This window comes from Podarcis cretensis, assembly GCF_951804945.1.
Source record: "Podarcis cretensis genome assembly, chromosome: 2".
Lineage (NCBI taxonomy): Eukaryota > Metazoa > Chordata > Lepidosauria > Squamata > Lacertidae > Podarcis > Podarcis cretensis.
Genome location: NC_137171.1, coordinates 34,714,208 through 34,733,983, shown reverse-complemented (window position 1 = coordinate 34,733,983; position 19,776 = coordinate 34,714,208). Strand labels below are relative to the sequence as shown.

Genomic DNA, 19,776 nt, shown 5'->3' with positions numbered 1-19,776 from the left:
CTTCTCAGTTTGCACCAAGGCTACAGAAAGTGCAAAGTTTATTATGTTCTTTTGGTATCCTATATCAAAAGGATATAGATTGGAAACAAGAGCAGAGTCCTGGTAAAGCCATTCCCTGCTTGAAGCTAGAACTGTCACTTACAGACACCCTTCCTCTTCTGCCTCCTCTCCTATTCTATTCTCCGCCTGGAGTTTACCATTTATGGAAGGCTTAAGCGAGGTTATTGAGAACGCCTTAGGAGCCCTCCCAACATTCCAGAGCCTTGGAGCTAGCCTGCTTCACCTTGGACCACCTCTGATCCAGTCTGTCTTGGAATTCTGAAGCAGTCCAAATATCTCCAAGGAACTGAGTCCTTTCCTTGGACTCGTGCCTTGCCTGAGACTAAATTCTCTGACTGTTAGCCTGTGTACGTACAAATAAATGTTTGCTTTAGCAACAGCAGACAATAGTACCTGTCATGCATTTGCATACACATTAGAAGAATAAATAAAAGCCTGGGCATGTTCTTCTCTTTCTATTTAGATTTGGAAATGATGTGCAGCACTTCAAGGTGCTTCGAGATGGGGCTGGCAAGTATTTCCTCTGGGTGGTAAAGTTCAATTCTCTGAATGAGTTGGTAGACTATCACAGATCGACCTCTGTCTCCAGGAATCAGCAGATATTTCTTCGAGACATTGAGCAGGTGCCTCAGGTAAAGGAGCATGAGTGGAGTTCTGCCTCATTTCCATCTTCAAATGTTCTATATTATTCAATAATAACCTTACGCAAATCTGTGTTTTAAGGGATTTTACAGTTTGGAGTATAAGCGCAATTCTAATACCTGCTATATTTTGGAGCATTCTTTGTCCACTGTGTATTTAGCCATCTCTTAAGATATTGTAAGCAAATTTTGCACGATGGTTCCTGAGATCAAGGAGCACGTTTTCACCTCTTTTGGGATACAAATGGGCACCATTCTGAATCAAGATGGCGGACTCCACTTTTCAAAACTCCGCTGATACTTTGGTTTCTTAGAATTCCTGAGCAAGGCCGGGTATGAGGCTGCCGGTTTATAATGTTTGTTACTACAGTGCCTTTCTTTCATGGCTAAGGATACCACACTTAGAAAATGTACAAGCCTCCCTTTGATATAATGCTTCCAGGCTGTTGTGCATATTACACACACGCACACAGAGACTCGATTTTAAAAATAATTAGCAGCAACAACACAGTCAATACTGTCAAGCAGAAGACTGAAATAAAAAGATCCATGGGATGGTGGGTTGCCCCATATCTCATCCCACACAATTGCCTATGGCCTTCTGCCACGGTAGAGGCTGCAGTAGTGAGAACTGGGCAGAGAATTTCCTTATGTGAGGCTTCATTTTGCTCTCATTAGCACTGGCTACAATTCAGTTTGCTCAAATGTTTGGATGAATAAAAGAAAAAACAACCACCACCACAGATTATCAAAAGTTGACACAAGGTGAACTTCCTGGGGGGAGGCTGTTCCAAATAGGCGGTGCTGCAGCCGATAAGGTGGTATCGCCACCCACCTAGCTGAATGGTAGGAAGCAAAGTTGCATCTCTGAAGGTGAACACAGGATATGGACAATCTCACGTGGAAGTAGAAGGTTGTCCTTCAGATAACCAGCTCTCAAGTCACTTAGGGCTTTAAACAGCCAGGGTTTGGAATTGTGTATAGCTTGCTCTTGATACTACTGAGATCTGCCGTTTGCAGTTTCTGAAAAGTTTGCAAAGGCAGCCTCTCATACAGTGCATTGCAATAATCCAGTAGGGTACCTTCCAGACGTTGAACTGCAACTCTCACCAATCCATTGGTCAAATATAACGGGGGTTGTATTTCACATTGGCTACTCCTGCAGGAGTCTAATCTCAAGCTTTCCAGTACATGGGTAACACTACTAGCTAGAGCCTCGGCCAATGAAGGTTCACAGCTAGTCCATTAAGCTTAACTAGTGAAAGGCCCTGCATGCCACAGACTTTTCTTGGTCCTCCAATGACAATGCAGATTTGGCAACACCTGCCAGACTTTTTACCTGATTCTTAAGTGAGCACTGTACCCTTTCAATGCAGGTTCATTGGTAGGCAAAAAACAGGACTCAAGAAAAACAAAACAGTTTTTGCATTAACGTAAGTGTATATTAATTTTATGTGGTGTACTCTATTTTTTAAAATCAGTAGAAGCCAAATTGGTAGCTTTACCCAAGGGGGTGAGCAACTGCATCTAGGCAGGTCCGGATTCAGAACTGGCTCACCATTAGCAGAAAATGAAAATTGGAGATGTGTAGAGCAATTAATAACTCACCCTTCTTTTCTTTGGTCTGCAGCAACCCACATATGTTCAGGCTCTCTTTGATTTTGACCCTCAAGAGGAAGGTGAGCTGGGCTTTCGCCGTGGAGACTTTATCCGGGTCCTTGACAATTCTGATCCCAACTGGTGGAAGGGAGCCTGCCACGACCAAACAGGCATGTTTCCACGCAACTACGTGACCCCAGTGAACCGGAACATCTAGAGCAAATTATTAAAGATTATTTAAGGAAACAGGAGAAACAGTACACATTCAGAATCTAAGTGCAGCCAGTGATCTCCAGTCATCAGGCCATAAATCTGAGTCACCTCTCTGCCGGAGAGGGAACACTTTATTCCCCCCACTCAGTATGGAACTTTGTGGGGAGGGGACAGGAGAAGGGTCCAACTTGTGCGCCAAAACTTACCTTTTAAATTAAATAGATATTAACAGATTTCTTCGGTTACTTCCGGGTGGCCCCTTTCGTTCGCTTGTCCTTTCTCCCCCAACGCTGACACACCAGTTCATCAGTGCATGAAGTTTTAATGCTATATGAAGTCCATGCCATGCCACTCAAGGAAGATAAGATGGAGAAGCTCTGCTGGTGTTTGCTACTTATGCAAACGGCCTTCATGAAGGGACCGAGAAAGGAACCAAATCCACTACCCAGTTTAAAAGCAAAACACACACATGCCATATGCCAACTTTACTTTTGCCTTCAGTATTTTGCCTGGGTAAGATAGGGTCTTAATTCCGCCTACATACCCTCCCATCTGAAAACCCAGCTGCTTCAGAGCAAAGGGAAGAAGGTGGGGCTTTTACCACCACAGGTTGCAGGCTGTCATGACAAATTCTCTGCTACAGCTAGATTATGCTCTCATTAACCATGACAGCTTTTAAAATTTGTTTAAGTGTGTGGTTGAGCACATTCTTCTATTTTTCCATTAGTGCCTTTCCCTCATTTCCTTATTCTTTTTTAAGTTAAAAGGACAGTCCAGAGCTTTCAGATTCCCCCCCCCCCCGCTTTTATGTAAATATTTAAGGGGTTGAACGGGAGGGATGTAGCTTTATTATTAAATACGAAGCCTTCCATAAACCAGATGGAGCTTTAAAATGTGTATAAGCACCTGATATTCTTTATTACCAGGTGGGGAAAGACATAAAAGTGTTCTACAAGAGGCAGGGCTAGGACCTGCAGCCAGGGGCCCTTGGGAGAAAAGAGAGATTGCACCATTATGAAGAATGTGGCATGTTGTATGACGCTGCCATGTGGTGGAGACTGAATATTCTGGGATGTCCTGTGAAACTGTCATTTCCCCAAAAAAATATTACAGGGAGGCATCAAGAAATTGTGCTTAATTACACATTGGGTGCTTTCCAAGTATATAATTAAAGATGATGCTTAGTGATAAGCAGTTCAGTTCCCCTTTATAAACACACATACTATATATATATATATATGAGAGACTGGGTCTCGATTAGAGTCGTTGACTTGTTCTCGAAAAGAGGAATCTGGTATCTTCATGCTTCAGATTTTCCCTGTCTCCACATGCCAGTGTTACCATAGTTGGAGGAGTTGTGTTTCTTCCAACTCACAGCAGGCTGTTGGGGGTTGTATTTCAATCTTGCGGCCCCAGATAAGATTCACTAAAGCCATTCATAGTTTTATGAATGGACTTGGACAGGAAAGAGCAACCTGCAGAGCTCTTTGTGCCAATACACACCTTATTTCCTTTTGCTGAGCCACATGGCTGAAACTTTCATCCCAACAACAGATCCCAAAGCTACCACAGATATCTTCTTTTCCGCCCAAATGGGGAAAATTCCTGTGTTGGCAGGTGCCTTTTTATACTAAGTGTTACAAGTGTGTTACTCCTGAGATGGACTCTGCCTTACACTTCCATTTCTCCCAGCAGATGAAAGAAAAAGCTACCCTGTAGCCTATTGATTTCTCACCCATTCCTTGCTAGCTGACCTTTTCTTTCCCTCTCCCCCATACTTTCTTCTTTCTAAAATGATTGGAAAAGGAATCTATGGCATTCTACACTTGGACCATTTGATTGTTTTCTTATTTTGGAATCGGTGTATATCATGCAGCCTTGCAGACATAATGTCTTGTGTGTATATATATATTAAAAAAAAATCAGTGTTTAAATAAAAAAAGGCCTATGTACTTAATCCTTTAACTCAGCAGCAGCATTTGGTAGTTAGTAATTAACTGTGAATAATAAATATACAACAAATTCTTCACTTGAATATCAGTGTCTTTTCTGTTCATTTAATGAACCATCAGCTAGTTTAGGGCTGCAGTTCTCCTAACCATCTCTACTCCTGCAGGTAAGTGGGGTTAGGATTGCACCTTGAAAAAGTGATCCACGGAAGGTTCTGCATCTTCAGATAATTTGCTACCCACCCAAAATCTCACCTGTTCAGCATAGATTTCTGTTACACTAGAGGTCAAAGGTTGGTGACAGCTAAAAGCTCAATATCTGCCACAAACGAAACATATAAAATAACACAATACTTCCCTTGAACCATACAGTACGGACCTTAAATCTCACATCACTTACTGAAGAAACAGTCACGTGTAACACTTTCAAACTGTATCCTGGGCTGTTATGTCATAATGGATGGGAAGGTATTAAAGAGGTTGAGGTGAGATTCTTCAGACTGAGAGAGGGCACGGGGAAAGGAGAAGGATGCTGTATCCTAGACATGCAAGTTGCAGAGCCTATGTGTGTTCTGTTTATAATGGTTTCAGCTGGTGGGCACCACAAACCCTCCCACTCCTAATGTGCCCGCACACTTTCTGACTCACCATCTGGTGCAATTTTTTTAATGCTATATTCAGCCAAATATTTTAACATTTAATGTTTAGTTCAATATTTACTGTAGAAAATCTGCCAGAGAAACCCTGACAGCCAAGACTGCCCCTGGACTGGGCCAAGCTGAAAGAACTCAGAATTTGACAGTGCGCCATTTGAAACTTCCTATAGGCTAAAAGCAAACCAGATCATCTACATATTTACGTGAACTTCTGACTATTGGTAACAAAATAATACATAAACCACTTATCTTGTAAGGCCATGGTTTTTGGACTCGTGTTGGTGCTTAGGCACTTGGTACTGCAGTCTTCTTGCTCTCATTTGGAACAGTTGCTCTGTCAAAGGCTGATTCTGGAATTCCGTTAGTATTTGCATAACTTGGTGCATAAGCTGGGAGGGCTGCTTGTGGAAAGAGGGCACTTGGCAGTTCTGCTGTCTGCATGGAGTTGATCCATTTTATCAGACCCGAGACCATCCTGCCTAAGGACTGGTCCACACTTCTGCTTGTCTGAGCGGTTTTCTGCTTGTCCTGTACTTTCTAGGCATGGGGTTGAGCGTTTTTCTATTTCCCCTGGAAAAACCCGCTCTTGGTGCTGAATCGGAGCAAATGTCAACCCATGGAAAACCTTAAAAGATTGGGTTTTCCCAGGGAAACGCAGCCAGACAAGCAGAAGCCTGGATGTGCCACATAGAGCCATGTTGGGGAGAAAGTGGCTAGGCTTGTACAATGTCGGTATTGCCTGCTTGTAGGTCTTCAAAGTACGACACAATATTATGTTCTATCTATCCCACTGCCTGGGGGCTGCTTTCCCCCTGTAAATTGGGTTAAAAGTTCTTTGGCAGGATGGTATGGGTCTTAATCATTTTTGCACTTTTTTTGGGGAGACTTTTCACACATTTTGCTGACGGTAAAAAAAATCCTCATAGCAGTGTATGAGTTACAGCCTGGACTACTTAAGCTGGTGTTGCAAAACTGAGTTTGGATTGTTTATTTTTAGAAGTATTCTGATTTAGGCTGCAATCTTAACCCCACTTACCTGAGCGTAGGTGCCATTGAATTCAACAAGATCTACTTCTGAGTAGATACAATTAGTCTTGTACTTCAGTCTTTAAAAAACCCCAAAAACTTCAGGAAATTTTGCAGGGGACATTTGACCCAAAGCCAGCAGAGCTACTGACCACCTAAGTTCACTAAGGTAGAAGAAGATCTCAGATGAAGAGAGAAAAATAGTCTGACCACATTTTTCCTGTCTCTTCCCACCGCCCCCGCCTATTACTGATGTAATATTTGCCTCTGTTCCGTTCGTAAATGGTGCTCAATTTTGCATTCAAAACTCCTTTTTGAGGCAAATACAATTTCTCTAGATGTCACATTCTATCCAAGCTTTTATTTAAGAAAGAAAATCTGCATACTTGCCTGCTGTGCTGATTGCTGGCAAACCATCAGCCATCAGAAGACATATGGCTCAAATTTTAAATCTTGGCTGTTGGTTAGCCTCTGCTTCAAAAGCTCTAAATTTAGCCAACGAGTAACCACAGCAACAAACTTGCTATATATCCTTATCCAGTATTAAAACACACAGGTTCCCTCACAGAGTGCTAACCTTTCTTGCGTGGGCTATGCATTTAAAATGCAATTTGATGCCTGTTTAGATACTGTGTTTACGAAATAATCTCTGGGAATAAGACCACCTTCATTTCGCAGTTCAGAATTGCTGACACTCCATTTTAGTTCTTTTTTATACTTTCCCATATGCAGTCTCCCCACCCACATCATTTACTGTATCTGGGGACATGTCTATCTAACGAGCTCTGGGAAAATATTACATTGGCATATAGAAAACTGACATAACTAGGAGGTAAAAAATCCTGCTGCTGTTCAGCAGGGACCTAAACTAACTACTGCATCACGAATTTTTAAACACAAAGTTGTTGTTTTTCACAATGCACAAGCCACTGAAAATGGGAGAGGATGTACATTAGAGCAGAGATAGGGGAATTTGTCCTCATGCCGCTATCACCACTGGCCATGCTGGTTGGGGTTGAGGATTAGGGGAAAGGACTACGATACCACTCGGCATAACTACTGAACAAATTAAAACCTTTGCATTTTATCTTTTTGTCTCCATTTAGAGAAGGGATTGGTACTTTCAAATTGCTGTCCTTAATGGATATTTGCCTCTAAAGCAGCAACCACTGCATAAACAAAATTGTAAACCAACTTTATAAGTAGCATAAATACTTCACCAAATTACAGATTAATAGGGATGCTAAGTAATTTTGTGGGACGCAGGTGGCGCTGTGGGTTAAAGCCTCAGCGCCTAGGGCTTGCCGATCGAAAGGTCGGCGGTTCGAATCCCTGCGGCGGGGTGCGCTCCCGCTGCTCGGTCCCAGCGCCTGCCAACCTAGCAGTTCGAAAGCACCCCCGGGTGCAAGTAGATAAATAGGGACCGCTTACCAGCGGGAAGGTAAACGGCGTTTCCGTGTGCGGCTCTGGCTCTGGCTCTGGCCAGAGCAGCGATGTCACGCTGGCCACGTGACCCGGAATTGTCTCCGGACAGCGCTGGCCCCTGGCCTCTTAAGTGAGATGGGCGCACAACCCCAGAGTCTGTCAAGACTGGCCCGTACGGGCAGGGGTACCTTTACCTTTACCTTTAAGTAATTTTGTGTGTGTGTGGGTGCTGCAAGTGACACTTATAAAACAGGCAAACATTTGCAGTTAAAATGCATGAAATATGTGGCTGCCTAAGGTCCAAAATTCATTTGACAATAAATTGATGGGTCACCGTACTGGGTAATTTTGGATTTGTTGATTGCCATACTAAAAAGATTAGGGACTCAGCTATATTTGTCACAATAATACGTTTTGAATGTGTTATAATACCAGATAGCACCAGAGAGCAAAAATTAGTTTATATGGATTTTTACGTAGGCTTTTTTTCTTTTTCTTTCATTGTAACAATTTAATTTCTGACCTAAAGCAATTTTAACTTGTGTCTGGATCCACCCTAGAAATCTTTCACATGAACTTGCCTATTAAGGTCTTTGGAAGCCCTTCTCTAGGTGCTCCTGCCTTCTAAGGTTAGGTGGGTGGCTAAAAAAGATGCCGCAGTCTCAGTGGTGGCACCTGAGTTGTGGAACTTCTGAGGCATGGGACACACCACACCTTACCTTTAAAGCACTCTTTCCTTGTGACACAAGGGTAGCCACACTAGAGAATGGATGATGCACCAGCTCATGGATGGATAACTTGTGGCCCTTCTAAAGCTGTTGGGACCTCAGCTGCCCTCATCTCTGCTCACTGGCTGTGCTGGCTGGAGCTAAACATACAGATGACCACAGGAGTCCTATTTCTGTATAAGGCTGTGTGTGTAGACACTGGCGGAGGAACGGGATGGAGTGGGGGAACGCACCGTCTCCAGCACCATCGGTGAGGGGGGTACCATCGTGGGCGCCCCCCGGACATGCGCAATGCACCCCCACTGTGCTGGGCGCCATGCCCCCGCTGACGGCGTGCCATGTCCCCAGGACACACATCACGCCCCTGCGAACAACGTGCCATGCCCCTGGGACACACACACCACGCCCCCTCAGTGGTGTGCCAGCCACGCCCCCGCCCACTCTCCACCCCAGGTGCTGGAGCATGCAGTTTCACCACTGTCTGTAGAGCAGCAGTTCCCAACTACGCTCTGGGGAGCACTTGGTGAGAGCCAGTGTGGTGTAGTGGTTAAGAGCAGTAGACTCGTAATCTGGAGAACTGGGTTCGCTTACCCGCTCCTCCACATGCAGCTGCTGGGTGACCTTGGGCTAGTCACACTTCTTTGAAGTCTCTCAGCCCCACTCACCTCACAGAGTGTTTGTTGTGGGGGAGAAAGGGAAAGGAGAATGTTAGCCGCTTTGAGACTCCTTCGGGTAGTGATAAAGCGGGATATCAAATCCAAACTCTTCTTCTTCTTCTTGGTGCTCCACAAAGCATCTCCCAAGTGCTCCACGGAGAGATTGGAAATAAAAATAATTAAATACGTGCCTTTGGCATAAGGGCGACGATTGTGCTCCATGATGAATTTCTCTCCTGAAAATGTTTGGGAACATAGCGTAGAAGATAATTTTCATTTGCATAATTCTTCATACAAAGCGGTAAGAATATAGAGCTCCACAAGAGAACAGGTAGTACCGTTTGGCATAGTATAACTGCCAAACAATCACTTATTATGTCATAACATTGGTGAGCAGGATGGATTTTGTTTCACCACACATTTTGAGTGATTGAACCCCCATTTTGTGGAAGCAATCACTTTTTAATGATGTCACTTTGGTCCACACAAAAGAGTACATGTAAAATGATACAGGTGAGATTTAGGAGTTGGTCTTGTGAAAGCCTGCCTTAATCTTACATAAATGTACAGTCTGTTTTAAGCTTTTTCTTTATCGTTAGTTCAAATGCTACTGCCTCTTTAAGGAGGTGGCAAGTTCAAGGGCAGGCTTTTTCGGGTTGCGGGGTTGAGAAAGAGTTATAGGAGTATTGGGTCATGTTTTAGGCCTCTGTTAAAGCACAGTAATAGTTCTGTAAGAAACTAGAAGTTGATTTTTCATATTTTGCTTGACGGGAGTGTAACAGTTCTCCCCAAGTACAGGCTTGGAGTTAGGGATAGGCAACCTGAGATGTCAGCAGGTGCCTATGTACCGTAAGCTACCCACTCATAGAATCATAGGCTCATACGACTTGTAGAGTTAGAAGTCATCTAGTCCAATCCCCTGCAATGCAGGAATTTCAACAAACGGTCCCCCATGCAATTTGAAACCACACCAGACCTTGCTTAGCTTTGTAGATGCGCTAGCAGCAACAAATATTACCACTATTTAACACTCATCACGGCACAAAGTAATGCAGTTTCACATTTATTACGTGCCATTTACGTCATGCCTACAAATTATGCCTCTGAATTTATGGAATGGTCTACGAATCCTGTATTTGGATGCCATCTTTAGAATTATTTAAAAAGTTGAACAAAAAATGAAATCGGTTTGGGGTGCCCCAGTTTTAAACTATTTAAAAATATGCAATAAACAGATTTGGATCAGGCTGTCAACCACATGCTTTATTTATATGAAAGGAGGGGTGTGTTGTGCCCTGAACATAAAATCTTTTTCTTTTTTTTTCGAAGGAAACTCCAGCCCGGCGCCCTGTGAATTCTAATAAATATACATGACCAGAATAAATAACTTTGCATCTCCACCCCCACCCACCCCATGCACGTATGTTTCCTTTACGTGCCTCTCCTTCCACAGAGGGCTCCTATCCCAACACATCCTTGGCAGATTTTCAGGTCCGGCTATATCGCCTTTCCTGAGCTTCCTCGCCGCTAAATTCCACCGCCCCGCCCCTTTCTTCCTCTCCCTTTACAGTAAAAAGAAGCCGCTTCAGAGAATGCGGACTACATTTCCCAGAAGACCAAGCGGCTGCCACGCGAGGGCAGCGTGAGGGCGGCTTTCCAACGCCGCCGGGCCTTTGGGCGGAGCGAGCTTGTGCCGCCGCCCGGCCTTGTCACTTGGGCGGTAGTCGCCCTCCTTTGCCGCCGGGAGAAGCGCGTTGAGGAGGAGCTGCGGGCGCGAGCCTACGGGAGGGAGCCGCGACCCAAGGCAGGTGGCCGGGGGTCCTACTGTGGGGCAGGGGAGGTGGGCGGCGCTAAAAGAATTAAGACACCGCCAATTGGTTCCCGCCACTCAAACTCCTCCCTTCAGGCCGTGTCCTCTGGATGGCCCTTCAGCGGCGCTGCCTAGGAACTCTGCACATGCTCAGGCGGCGCTTCCTCCTGCGCGATGTGATCTCTGCGCCGCCTTCCCACAGTTAAAGCCACGCCAGAGGCGGCTTACAACACGGAAAAGCGCACAATTGTAGCAGAAGTAGTAGCGCACGATAAATGAAAACGTCAAAAAGTACAAAGCCAGATTAAAACAACAGCGCCGCCCCTCGAATTTTGAGGGGTTTTTTTCTGTGGTGGTGGCCGTAGGGTCGCTTCAGGAATTGCAGATTTTCGGAGAGGCTGTCTTAAGAGAACCAGTGTGGTGCAGTGGTTAAGAGTGTTGGATTTTTCGACTGAAAAATTAAATCACCGATACTGTTAATGTACCAATTGTAGCATGCCCAAAGCTCTGTGCATGAGATACAGGCATGGGATAGGCACCTGAGAAAAGCTAACTACAACTTTGAAACAGTCTGATTTGACTAGTATTGGAGCCATTGACTCTGTTACTAACCCATTTTATAAAGCAATGTATGGTTAGAAATGGAATATTTCTGTCCCCACTTCACGGTTTTTGAGGGATGTGTATGAAAATACCTTAAGATCCTAAGGCCAGTTAGAGGAGACAAATCTGGAATAGGTTCTCTCAGTGTAAGGCAGCTTTGCATCTTCAAGAAAAGTTTCCTATAAATGCACTGCCCTGCTGTCTGTTTGCTAGACTGTTCTGTATTGATCGTTTGTTTTTGCAGTGTAAATAATTATCTTCACATTCATTTTACAGTGTTGGAAAAATAAAATCCTATATTGGAACCAGAGTTTTCAATAGAAAAACATTAAGAAAGATGCATTGGGGTTATGACGGTCAATATTTTATTGTAGTAGCATTTTTGTATTTTCTCCTCTGAAAAGCAGTATACATACATACATACATACATATATATTTAAATCACCAGTGTCTGCTAGCGTGAATGGATATTGAAGCTGCCTGTGGACCCTAGAGGGATGGTTGGCTATGACCCAGATTCCGAGTGCGCGTCTCTTACAACTGTGGACATAGCAGCAGCAGGATCTGCATCTGGGTTTGTCACTCGGGCAATGATCAGCCCCTTTGACGTCCTAAAGATTCGTTTTCAGGTACAGTTCACATAACAGTTACTGTGTTGCTACAATGAACAAACAAAAAGTTTGCCATCAAACTTAAGCCATCAACTATGCCCATTGTCTTCTCGATCAGTAAGCTGTATAGTTAAGAAGCTACAGTCATACCTTGGGTTAAATGTGCTTCAGGTTGAGCGTTTTCAGGTTACGCTCCGTGTTACTTTCGGGTTTCGCCGTTTGCGCATGCGCAGACGCTCAAAATGATGTCATGCGCATGCACGGAAGCGGCGAATCACGACCCACGCACAGGCAGACGCGGGTTGCGTTTGCTTCAGGATGCGAACAGGGCGCCAGAACAGATCCCATTCACATTCAGAGGTACCACTGTATTCCTTTATGAGTCAGCTTTCATGCAATTTTGCTCTCACACTGTGAGGAACCAAGTCCCTCAGCCTTTCTAGCCAAAGATCTAGCAAATGCATTTATCTGTGCTGGCTGAAACCAGCTGTGGTATAGCCCTTTCTAGGCTGTCTCATAAGAAGTGTTTTTAAATTGGACAGCCAGTTAAGTAAACTCATTCTCCAAGTCTCAATCCTTTATGTAGCTAAAAGAGCATCATCAGTGCACAAGACAGAGGTATGAACAGACCTGAGAGGGACCCCAACATTTGCATGAATACAAACATCTTTAAAAACCCCTAAAGAGGGCATGACAAGAAAAGCAGACAGTGAGGACAGAGCGCAATCATTGTGGCCACAGAACACTAGCTGGGACATTGAATAACAGCATAGTGCAACCTTTTGTTATAGGCCCCACTTGTTTAACAGGCTTGTGTTACATGCAATTAGCATGCAAACACCTCAGAAGATGAAGTTAATTATGCCATTTGATTTTCGTAAGCCCTCTCTGCTTTAGAGATGTTGTGTGAAAACTGGTAATATACTCTTGACAGTTAGAATTATGAGAGCAGTACATGGCCTGGAAAGAGTTGAGAGAAGCACCCTAATTATTTAAACCAGGGATATGGAACCTGTGGTCCTCTAACTCTCAGCATACCTGACCATTTGCTAAGCTGCCTGGGGTGATGTTCAACAACATGTGGAAGGCCACAGGTTTGATATCCCAAATTTAAACCCTGAAGCAATTTACAGTGTATACATTAAAACTGAAAGCCAACTATGCCTGTCTTCTTTCAGCTTCAGATAGAGACATTTTCTGCCAGAAACCCCCAGGCTAAGTATCATGGCATCTGGCAGGCTGTTTGCAAGATTTTCCAGGAAGAAGGGCTACCAGCTTTCTGGAAGGGCCATGTCCCTGCTCAGCTCCTCTCAGTTACCTATGGAGCTGTCCAGGTAAGAATTAGGAAATGTTTGGGATTAACTCTCTACCCTGAGTGTTTCATCTTTTCCAGTGACTTACTCAGCAAATCTGTTTAGTTATAGCTGCCTTTCCTTTATTTGCCCTCAAGTACCAGTTTCACTTTTCTAAGGGCCAGTAATAGTAGTAACAACAACAACAACAATATTATAATTTATAAACTGCTCATCTGGGCATAACAAAGACTTCACTCTTTTGTCATCTGGACTCTTCCTGTGCTTTCTGACCATGTGCAAAGTAGTTATAATGCTATTGTGTGGAAGGAATAATAAGGATCTGTTAATCCAAAACCCTTACACTCTCAGGGAGGCATCCATTCCAACTCCTTGCAGTTCCCTCCCCCCAAAGCCTCTCTTGCAGTTTGCGAAACCCTCTGTCTGATTTTTCTCTTTGCAACTGCCAGTCTAATAAGTCCTCACTCCCTTCTTCTGTGTGGAGAGGTACAGAAGCCCCAGGCCTTTTATGAAGGTTCCCTGACAACCAGGAGAGGCTTTTCAGGAGGTAACAGTGAGGAGGAGGGATGGTGAAATATATTTTGCATGAACATTGCATTGGAAACGACCCTTTCCATCCAGTGACTGCAAGGTGGTTTGGCATCCTGACTGTGCTGTTGCTCCGATCTTTCCATCCTTCTCCCTGATGACTGTAGTATAAATAGAGGACAAATAGATGGGTTTCAGTAACGTTTTGTTAGCATGCAGACTGTAGGACACTAGTGTTCCTCAGTACTATACAATAGTAAAGGTGTACAAACAGTGGTGCAGCTAGATGATTTAGCATCTGGACTGAATGGTCTTATAGTTCCTTCCCACCTTTAGGTGATAATGTATATTACGCTGAGCTTCTTTCATCCCTCCCCACCATCTCCCCAGAAAAACGTGTGGTACAACCTGAGCCTTCGCATATTTGCTCAGAATTAAATCCTTTTGTGTTCAATAAATGTGTGAATAAGCTTACACCCAATCTTTCACCCTGAGCTTTCACAGACAGAAAGATAAGGGAGAAGACAGTTTAGAGAGAAAGCAAAAATGGGCAAAGCCAGAAAGGTGAAAGTTTGTCTCCCTACCCACCGCTTACAATTCCATGCTTTACACAACTGCTGTATCCCCACTATATTAGAGAGAGAAAGAAACCCAAATGTTTGCCTAGACAATGCTGCCAAATAAAATAATAAAGACTGAACATGTTCAGAGTTTCATGTTGTAAGCTCATTTAATTCATAATGGCACCAGCATAACTACAGGCTTAGAACGTACTTTGCTTGTTTGGTCCTGATACTGAAAACCCCTGCTGGATGCAGAGTGCAGTCTGGACCACCTTCCAACTCTGCCCCACCCCTGCTGAGGTCAGTTGTACAACTTCACTGAAAATTGCCAGAGTAGAGTTAATGGAGAATTCAGGGACACCGTAGGTGGTGGTCTTGGGAATTGAGAAAAGACAGACAACACAACTGCAGGGATACCATCCAGGAAACCTAACGTCCAGCCATAGCAGTTGAGTTGAAACCTGATGGCAATGATACACAAGACATGATGGTCCAGTACTAGTAACTTCCCATTCAGCTGCTCATGCTGCTACTGCCACCTCCTCACAAGGGGTGCAGCTGAAGTGGTATGAGACAGAATGCCTCTTCTTACTTACTTGTATTAAAAATAGATAATTTCTTTTACAAATGTTACTGTGATGTGTGTGGCTGGGCTGCAGTGGAGATTTTAGGTGATAGGTTTCATTCTCCTCGCTGTGGGTGGCAACCATATTTCTTACTTAAACTGATGGTGTTCATCTCTTGTTTTTCTTTCTATGCAAGTTTGTAAGCTTTGAGTTTCTGACAAAGTTGGTGCACCAGGGCACATCTTACGATGCCAGAGGCTTCACAGTGCACTTTTTCTGTGGCGGGCTGTCTGCTTGTGCTGCCACCGTGGCAGTTCAGCCCCTGGACACACTGCGTACCCGCTTGGCTGCTCAAGGTGAGCCAAAGGTAAGAGATGGGTGAGAAGCTTTCCCCCTGCCAAGTCTGCTGTGTGCATCCTTTCCCAGTTGGTTCTGCTCCCACCAATTTAGGTGATGGTCATTTGGTGATCTTGGAAGCACATGACGGTTTCTTTATTTAATTACAGGATTGAGAATGAGCAGCCACAGGCCATAGGCCTTGGGCTCCCTTCCACTCCTTTCCCCATGCACAAGAGGAGATGGGAAGCTTCTGCATTTGCTATTTTGTTTGAATGTAGCAAACTATGGTTTGCACAAACCATTAGGAAGAATACAGTGGTACCTTGGTTTACAACCATAATCTGTTCCGGAGGTCTGTTTGTAAACCAAAACAGGTTGTAACACAAGGCGTACTTTCGCCAGTGGGGCCTCCCAAAAAAATTTGTCCGTAATCCAAAAAAAAAAGGGGTTGTAATCCAAAAAAAAGGTTGCAAACCGGGACACACACTTCTGGGTTTGACATGTTTGTAATCCAAAACGTATGCAAACCAAGACGTATGCAAACCAAGGTACCACTGTATAGCCAATTTACCAAGTGGTAAAGATTTTCTACCACACAGTTCCTTTAGTCATAGATATTAATGAAAACATGGTGTGAATTATTTTTTTCTGCCCCACATGCTTGTATATAGTAAAGGTTGGGGGCTTTATCAAATGGTAAGATTTCCCCACATCTACCAATTGTGGAGTTAGTAACTGATGCTTCCCCTCTCCCAACACAAATCTAAATTTTGGGCCCAGGGATCTTCCCTTCAGTCTCTAGAAAAATGATGGTTTTGAATTCAGAACAATCGGTATTTTGCAGAAATATGCTCAATTAGCATGACACGCCTTCATGCAGCGCATAGTTAATAGAACTTGCTCCCACAGGAGGCTGTGTTGGCCACCAATTAGGTTGGCTTTGAAAGAATACCAGTTGCCAGAAACTGGAGAGGAGGAGAGTGTCCTTGCGCTTGGACTCTCCCTGTGGGCTTCCCACAGGTATGTGGTTGACGATGGTGAAAACAGGATTTTTTATCTAGATGGGCCATAGACCTGATTGGGTAGGCTCGTCTTATGATAAATAATTCTGTCTTACCCTATATAGAGTTTAGGTCTTAGAGGAGCAAGGTTTACTATTCCACTTGCAAGATCACAGCAAGTGGGTAAGGTGGGAAAATTTGACTGGACATTTTAAGGTGGAATTTGATTGGTGTGAAAAGTATGTGCAGAAGCTCCACTCCATAAACTCTGGAGCTTTTTGGGAGCATTACTGAAGCCTGACTTACACACTGATGCATATAGAGCAATAAATATCATAGGCCTCTGTTAATGAGCCACACAAGGAAACATACTCACCCATGAACTGTTTTAGATTTACAGGAACTTCCGCCATGCTGTAGCATGTGTGTACCAGCAAGAAGGGCTGTTGAGTTTTTATAAGGGGCTCAGCCCTACTCTCATTGCCATTGTCCCCTATGCTGGCTTCCAGTTTTCCTTCTATAGTCTCCTGAAGAAACTGTATGACTGGATCGTTCCAAGTGAAGAAATGAAAACAGGTTAGTCCTGGGGGTTGGAAAAGTGTTGGGGGGAATTGTCTGTGCTCCTGTGTAACACCCCCACCCACCCCAGTTTTTTATTTTAAATAACTTTTTATTAGGCTTTATAAACAAAGATCATATAAATAATACATGATACAGATAAATAGACCAAGTCTTCTACTGTCATTTGCATATCAGAAAAATAGCACGCTAAATTTGCATTAATATCTACAACATCTGGTTCCTTGTTAGTGGTCAGTGCTTTTGGTTCATGAATCCCACCCACTTCAGTTGATGCAGTCTGACACCAAGTTGTACATAGTTGTGCTTGGAAAGTTGCTCCAAGGGCTCCAGCTATTGGTTTTTCTTGTAAATCACTGCATAATAATAGTGCTTTATGGATAACTAATCATAATAACACTGGAAGCCTTTAACTAATTCCTGTCTTAAGCTACCAAGCAGTTCTGAAACACATCCCTCAACTCCAGACTTCTCTTTTTCAGGTAATATTAAAAACTTTGTCTGCGGCAGCTGTGCTGGCGTCCTCAGCAAAACCCTCACTTATCCTTTTGACCTGTTCAAGAAAAGACTGCAGGTAGCTGGCTTTGAGCAAGCCCGGGCAGCATTTGGGCAGGTGAGAGACATTTCAGACTGCAGGGATCTTTCTGCCTCCCTTTTTTTTTTTGTGGGTGTACCTAACGTAGCCCACAATTTATGTAAACCAGGCGGATAAATTGAAAGTAAAATCTGAAACAACCTAGTCTTAAACTATAAAGGATAACTTGATAACAGCACTGTGTGACGTAAGGGCAGTGTGGCACTAAAATTAAGAATCCCACTGCTTATTTGGAGCTGTGTGATGGAGGAACAAAATGGATTCATTGGAGATACTACTGGAAAACTGGTCTTATCCTCACTGACCAGAGAACTATGTGACCAATTACACAATCAGTATATTTGTTACTTTTAAAATACTAATGTGCACACTTTGAATTGATCCTGGAAACAAACAGGCAACCAGTGCAGCTGTTTTAAAACAGGAGTTGTATGTGATCTAAAGGGAATTTGATCTAAGTGCTGTATTTTGGACCAATTGTAGTTCCTGGGCCGTTTTCAAGGGCAGCCTTGAATCTTTTCAGGATTCAGCCTCAAATTTTTTGACCCACATCCAGCCCATCTTCCTTCAAGCACAGGCTTAGCAGCTCACCAAGCCTCTCTTGATTCAGATGGAGCAGAGAGATGGAGCTGCGTGTCATTTTCATATCATGGATAACTTTACTCCAGATCTCTTTGCAACAGCTTCCAGAAACTTCACGCCTTCCGTTCACAATCAGGTTCTCGTTTGACATCCTAATCCCTTAGCTGATGGTTTCTGCAAACCACTGTTTCCAATAATAGTACAAAACGGGAATTTGAGTTCTGCTACAAACTGCACAAGGTTTCTTAACGGGCTGGATTTGTGCTATCCCTCACTTCATTCTCTTTCCCCCCAGGTGCGGACTTACAGTGGCTTAGTGGACTGTGCCCAACAAATTGCACGGGATGAAGGAGCCAGAGGATTCTTCAAGGGCCTCTCGCCAAGCTTGCTGAAGGCTGCGTTTGCAACGGGCTTCACCTTTTTCTGGTATGAGATCTTCTGCAGTTTCCTGCGCGCCGTGAAGTACCCCAGTGGCCCCAAAAAGCAGGAAGGCTGATATAAGAGCTCCTGTCTGCGGAGACTGAAACATTAATCTGTCGGCCACACTGTCATATGTGGGGAGCGGGGTGTGGGGTGTGGAATGTGGGGGGTGTTTGCAGAGTGGCAACGTTTGTCTCTTTGCCAAAGCCCAGAAAGCACCTTACTACTATGTTTGGCCCAAATGAAAGGAGATTGCCTTCTGCAGCTTCTACCAAGGACATTGAGGGCCTGTCTTTTCTCTCTGGAGCACTTCCTGTCATGCCTCCCATGAGCACTTCTTGTCTTGCCTTCTATGGAACAGGCATTAACACTGGGAGGAAGTTTACAGATATTGCTATTGAGGCCCTCCCATCTTAGCTCAGTTCAATGGGGAATGTTCTTTACCCACCAGCAAATCTCTCTCTGCTTTTCCCCCATCTTCTCATGACTGGGGCTGCTCTAACTGCTTTGAATCAAACCCTGACTTGACCTGCTCACATCCCCCTTAACACAGTTGCCAGCCCGGCTTTTCCAGCATTGACATTTTGTGGTGTTTACCTTAAACCAGAGCTATAGTAAGCCTTGCTTACAGGCATTTGCTTGATGGCGCAGCTGCCTGTTAGAATGCTGGCTGCACTGGTGGTTCAGAATAGGAAGCAGAACTGCCGGGGGTGTGTGCTGCTCCATTAGGACCAATGAGACTCTGCCCCCACGAACTTCAGCTTACCCTCAGTGGCACTGCCTGTCAGCTTCCTCCTCTTTGTAGGGAGGATAATAGGGAATTAACTAGAACTAGCTGGCTCTGCTTCTCATTGGTTCTGGCTCCACCTGCTGGTCTGTCAGTCCCAATGGGCACCAGCCAGCACTGGAAGCTGCTGCAGCTTATCATCAGTCCTTATTTATCCTTACCTCTTGTGAGTGGTCTTAGAGGGTATTATGGTGTTTTATCAAGGACGGAGCAAATTCTATAATAAATAAGAAAGCAGTTGGGTCCAAACAAAGGGAGGCCTGCAGAAGAGTGGATAACCATCTGCTCCCTTCCTGTCTTCTGTGCCAGTTCTATTGATGCTTGTGTGTCCCATATAAGCACATTTTTTAATCACCTGCTCAAAATTGCTAATGTGGCCAGTATAGTTTTGCAATAGGCCCACAAAAAAGGTGCCAACATTTCCCTTTTTTATAGTCTTGACTTCTGCACTCCTACCTTAATGCACACGTACTGAACTGAAAACTGGGGGAAGTTGCCTTCTGAACATAGCCCAAGTCTCTTAGTT

At 44.1% G+C, this 19,776-nt stretch overlaps 2 protein-coding genes across 2 annotated transcripts in view; both read left to right on the top strand.

The window, feature by feature from the left end:
- The window catches only part of GRB2 (growth factor receptor bound protein 2), a 48,693-nt gene extending 44,145 nt beyond the window's left edge, over positions 1-4,548 (top strand). The window contains exons 5-6 of the mRNA XM_079966263.1: positions 524-692; positions 2,332-4,548. Of these exons, the coding sequence (XP_079822389.1) occupies positions 524-692; positions 2,332-2,517 (355 nt within the window). The 3' untranslated portion in view covers positions 2,518-4,548. The remainder of the gene's footprint in view (positions 1-523; positions 693-2,331) is intronic.
- Positions 4,549-10,571: 6,023 nt separating this feature from the next.
- Positions 10,572-19,470, top strand: SLC25A19 (solute carrier family 25 member 19). Its single transcript, XM_079966224.1, has 7 exons — positions 10,572-10,757; positions 11,815-11,995; positions 13,156-13,311; positions 15,144-15,314; positions 16,680-16,863; positions 17,349-17,479; positions 18,339-19,470. The coding sequence occupies exons 2-7, from the start codon at positions 11,864-11,866 to the stop codon at positions 18,537-18,539; spliced, it is 975 nt and encodes a 324-aa protein (XP_079822350.1). The 5' UTR covers positions 10,572-10,757; positions 11,815-11,863; the 3' UTR covers positions 18,540-19,470.
- The last annotated feature ends 306 nt before the right edge of the window (positions 19,471-19,776 follow it).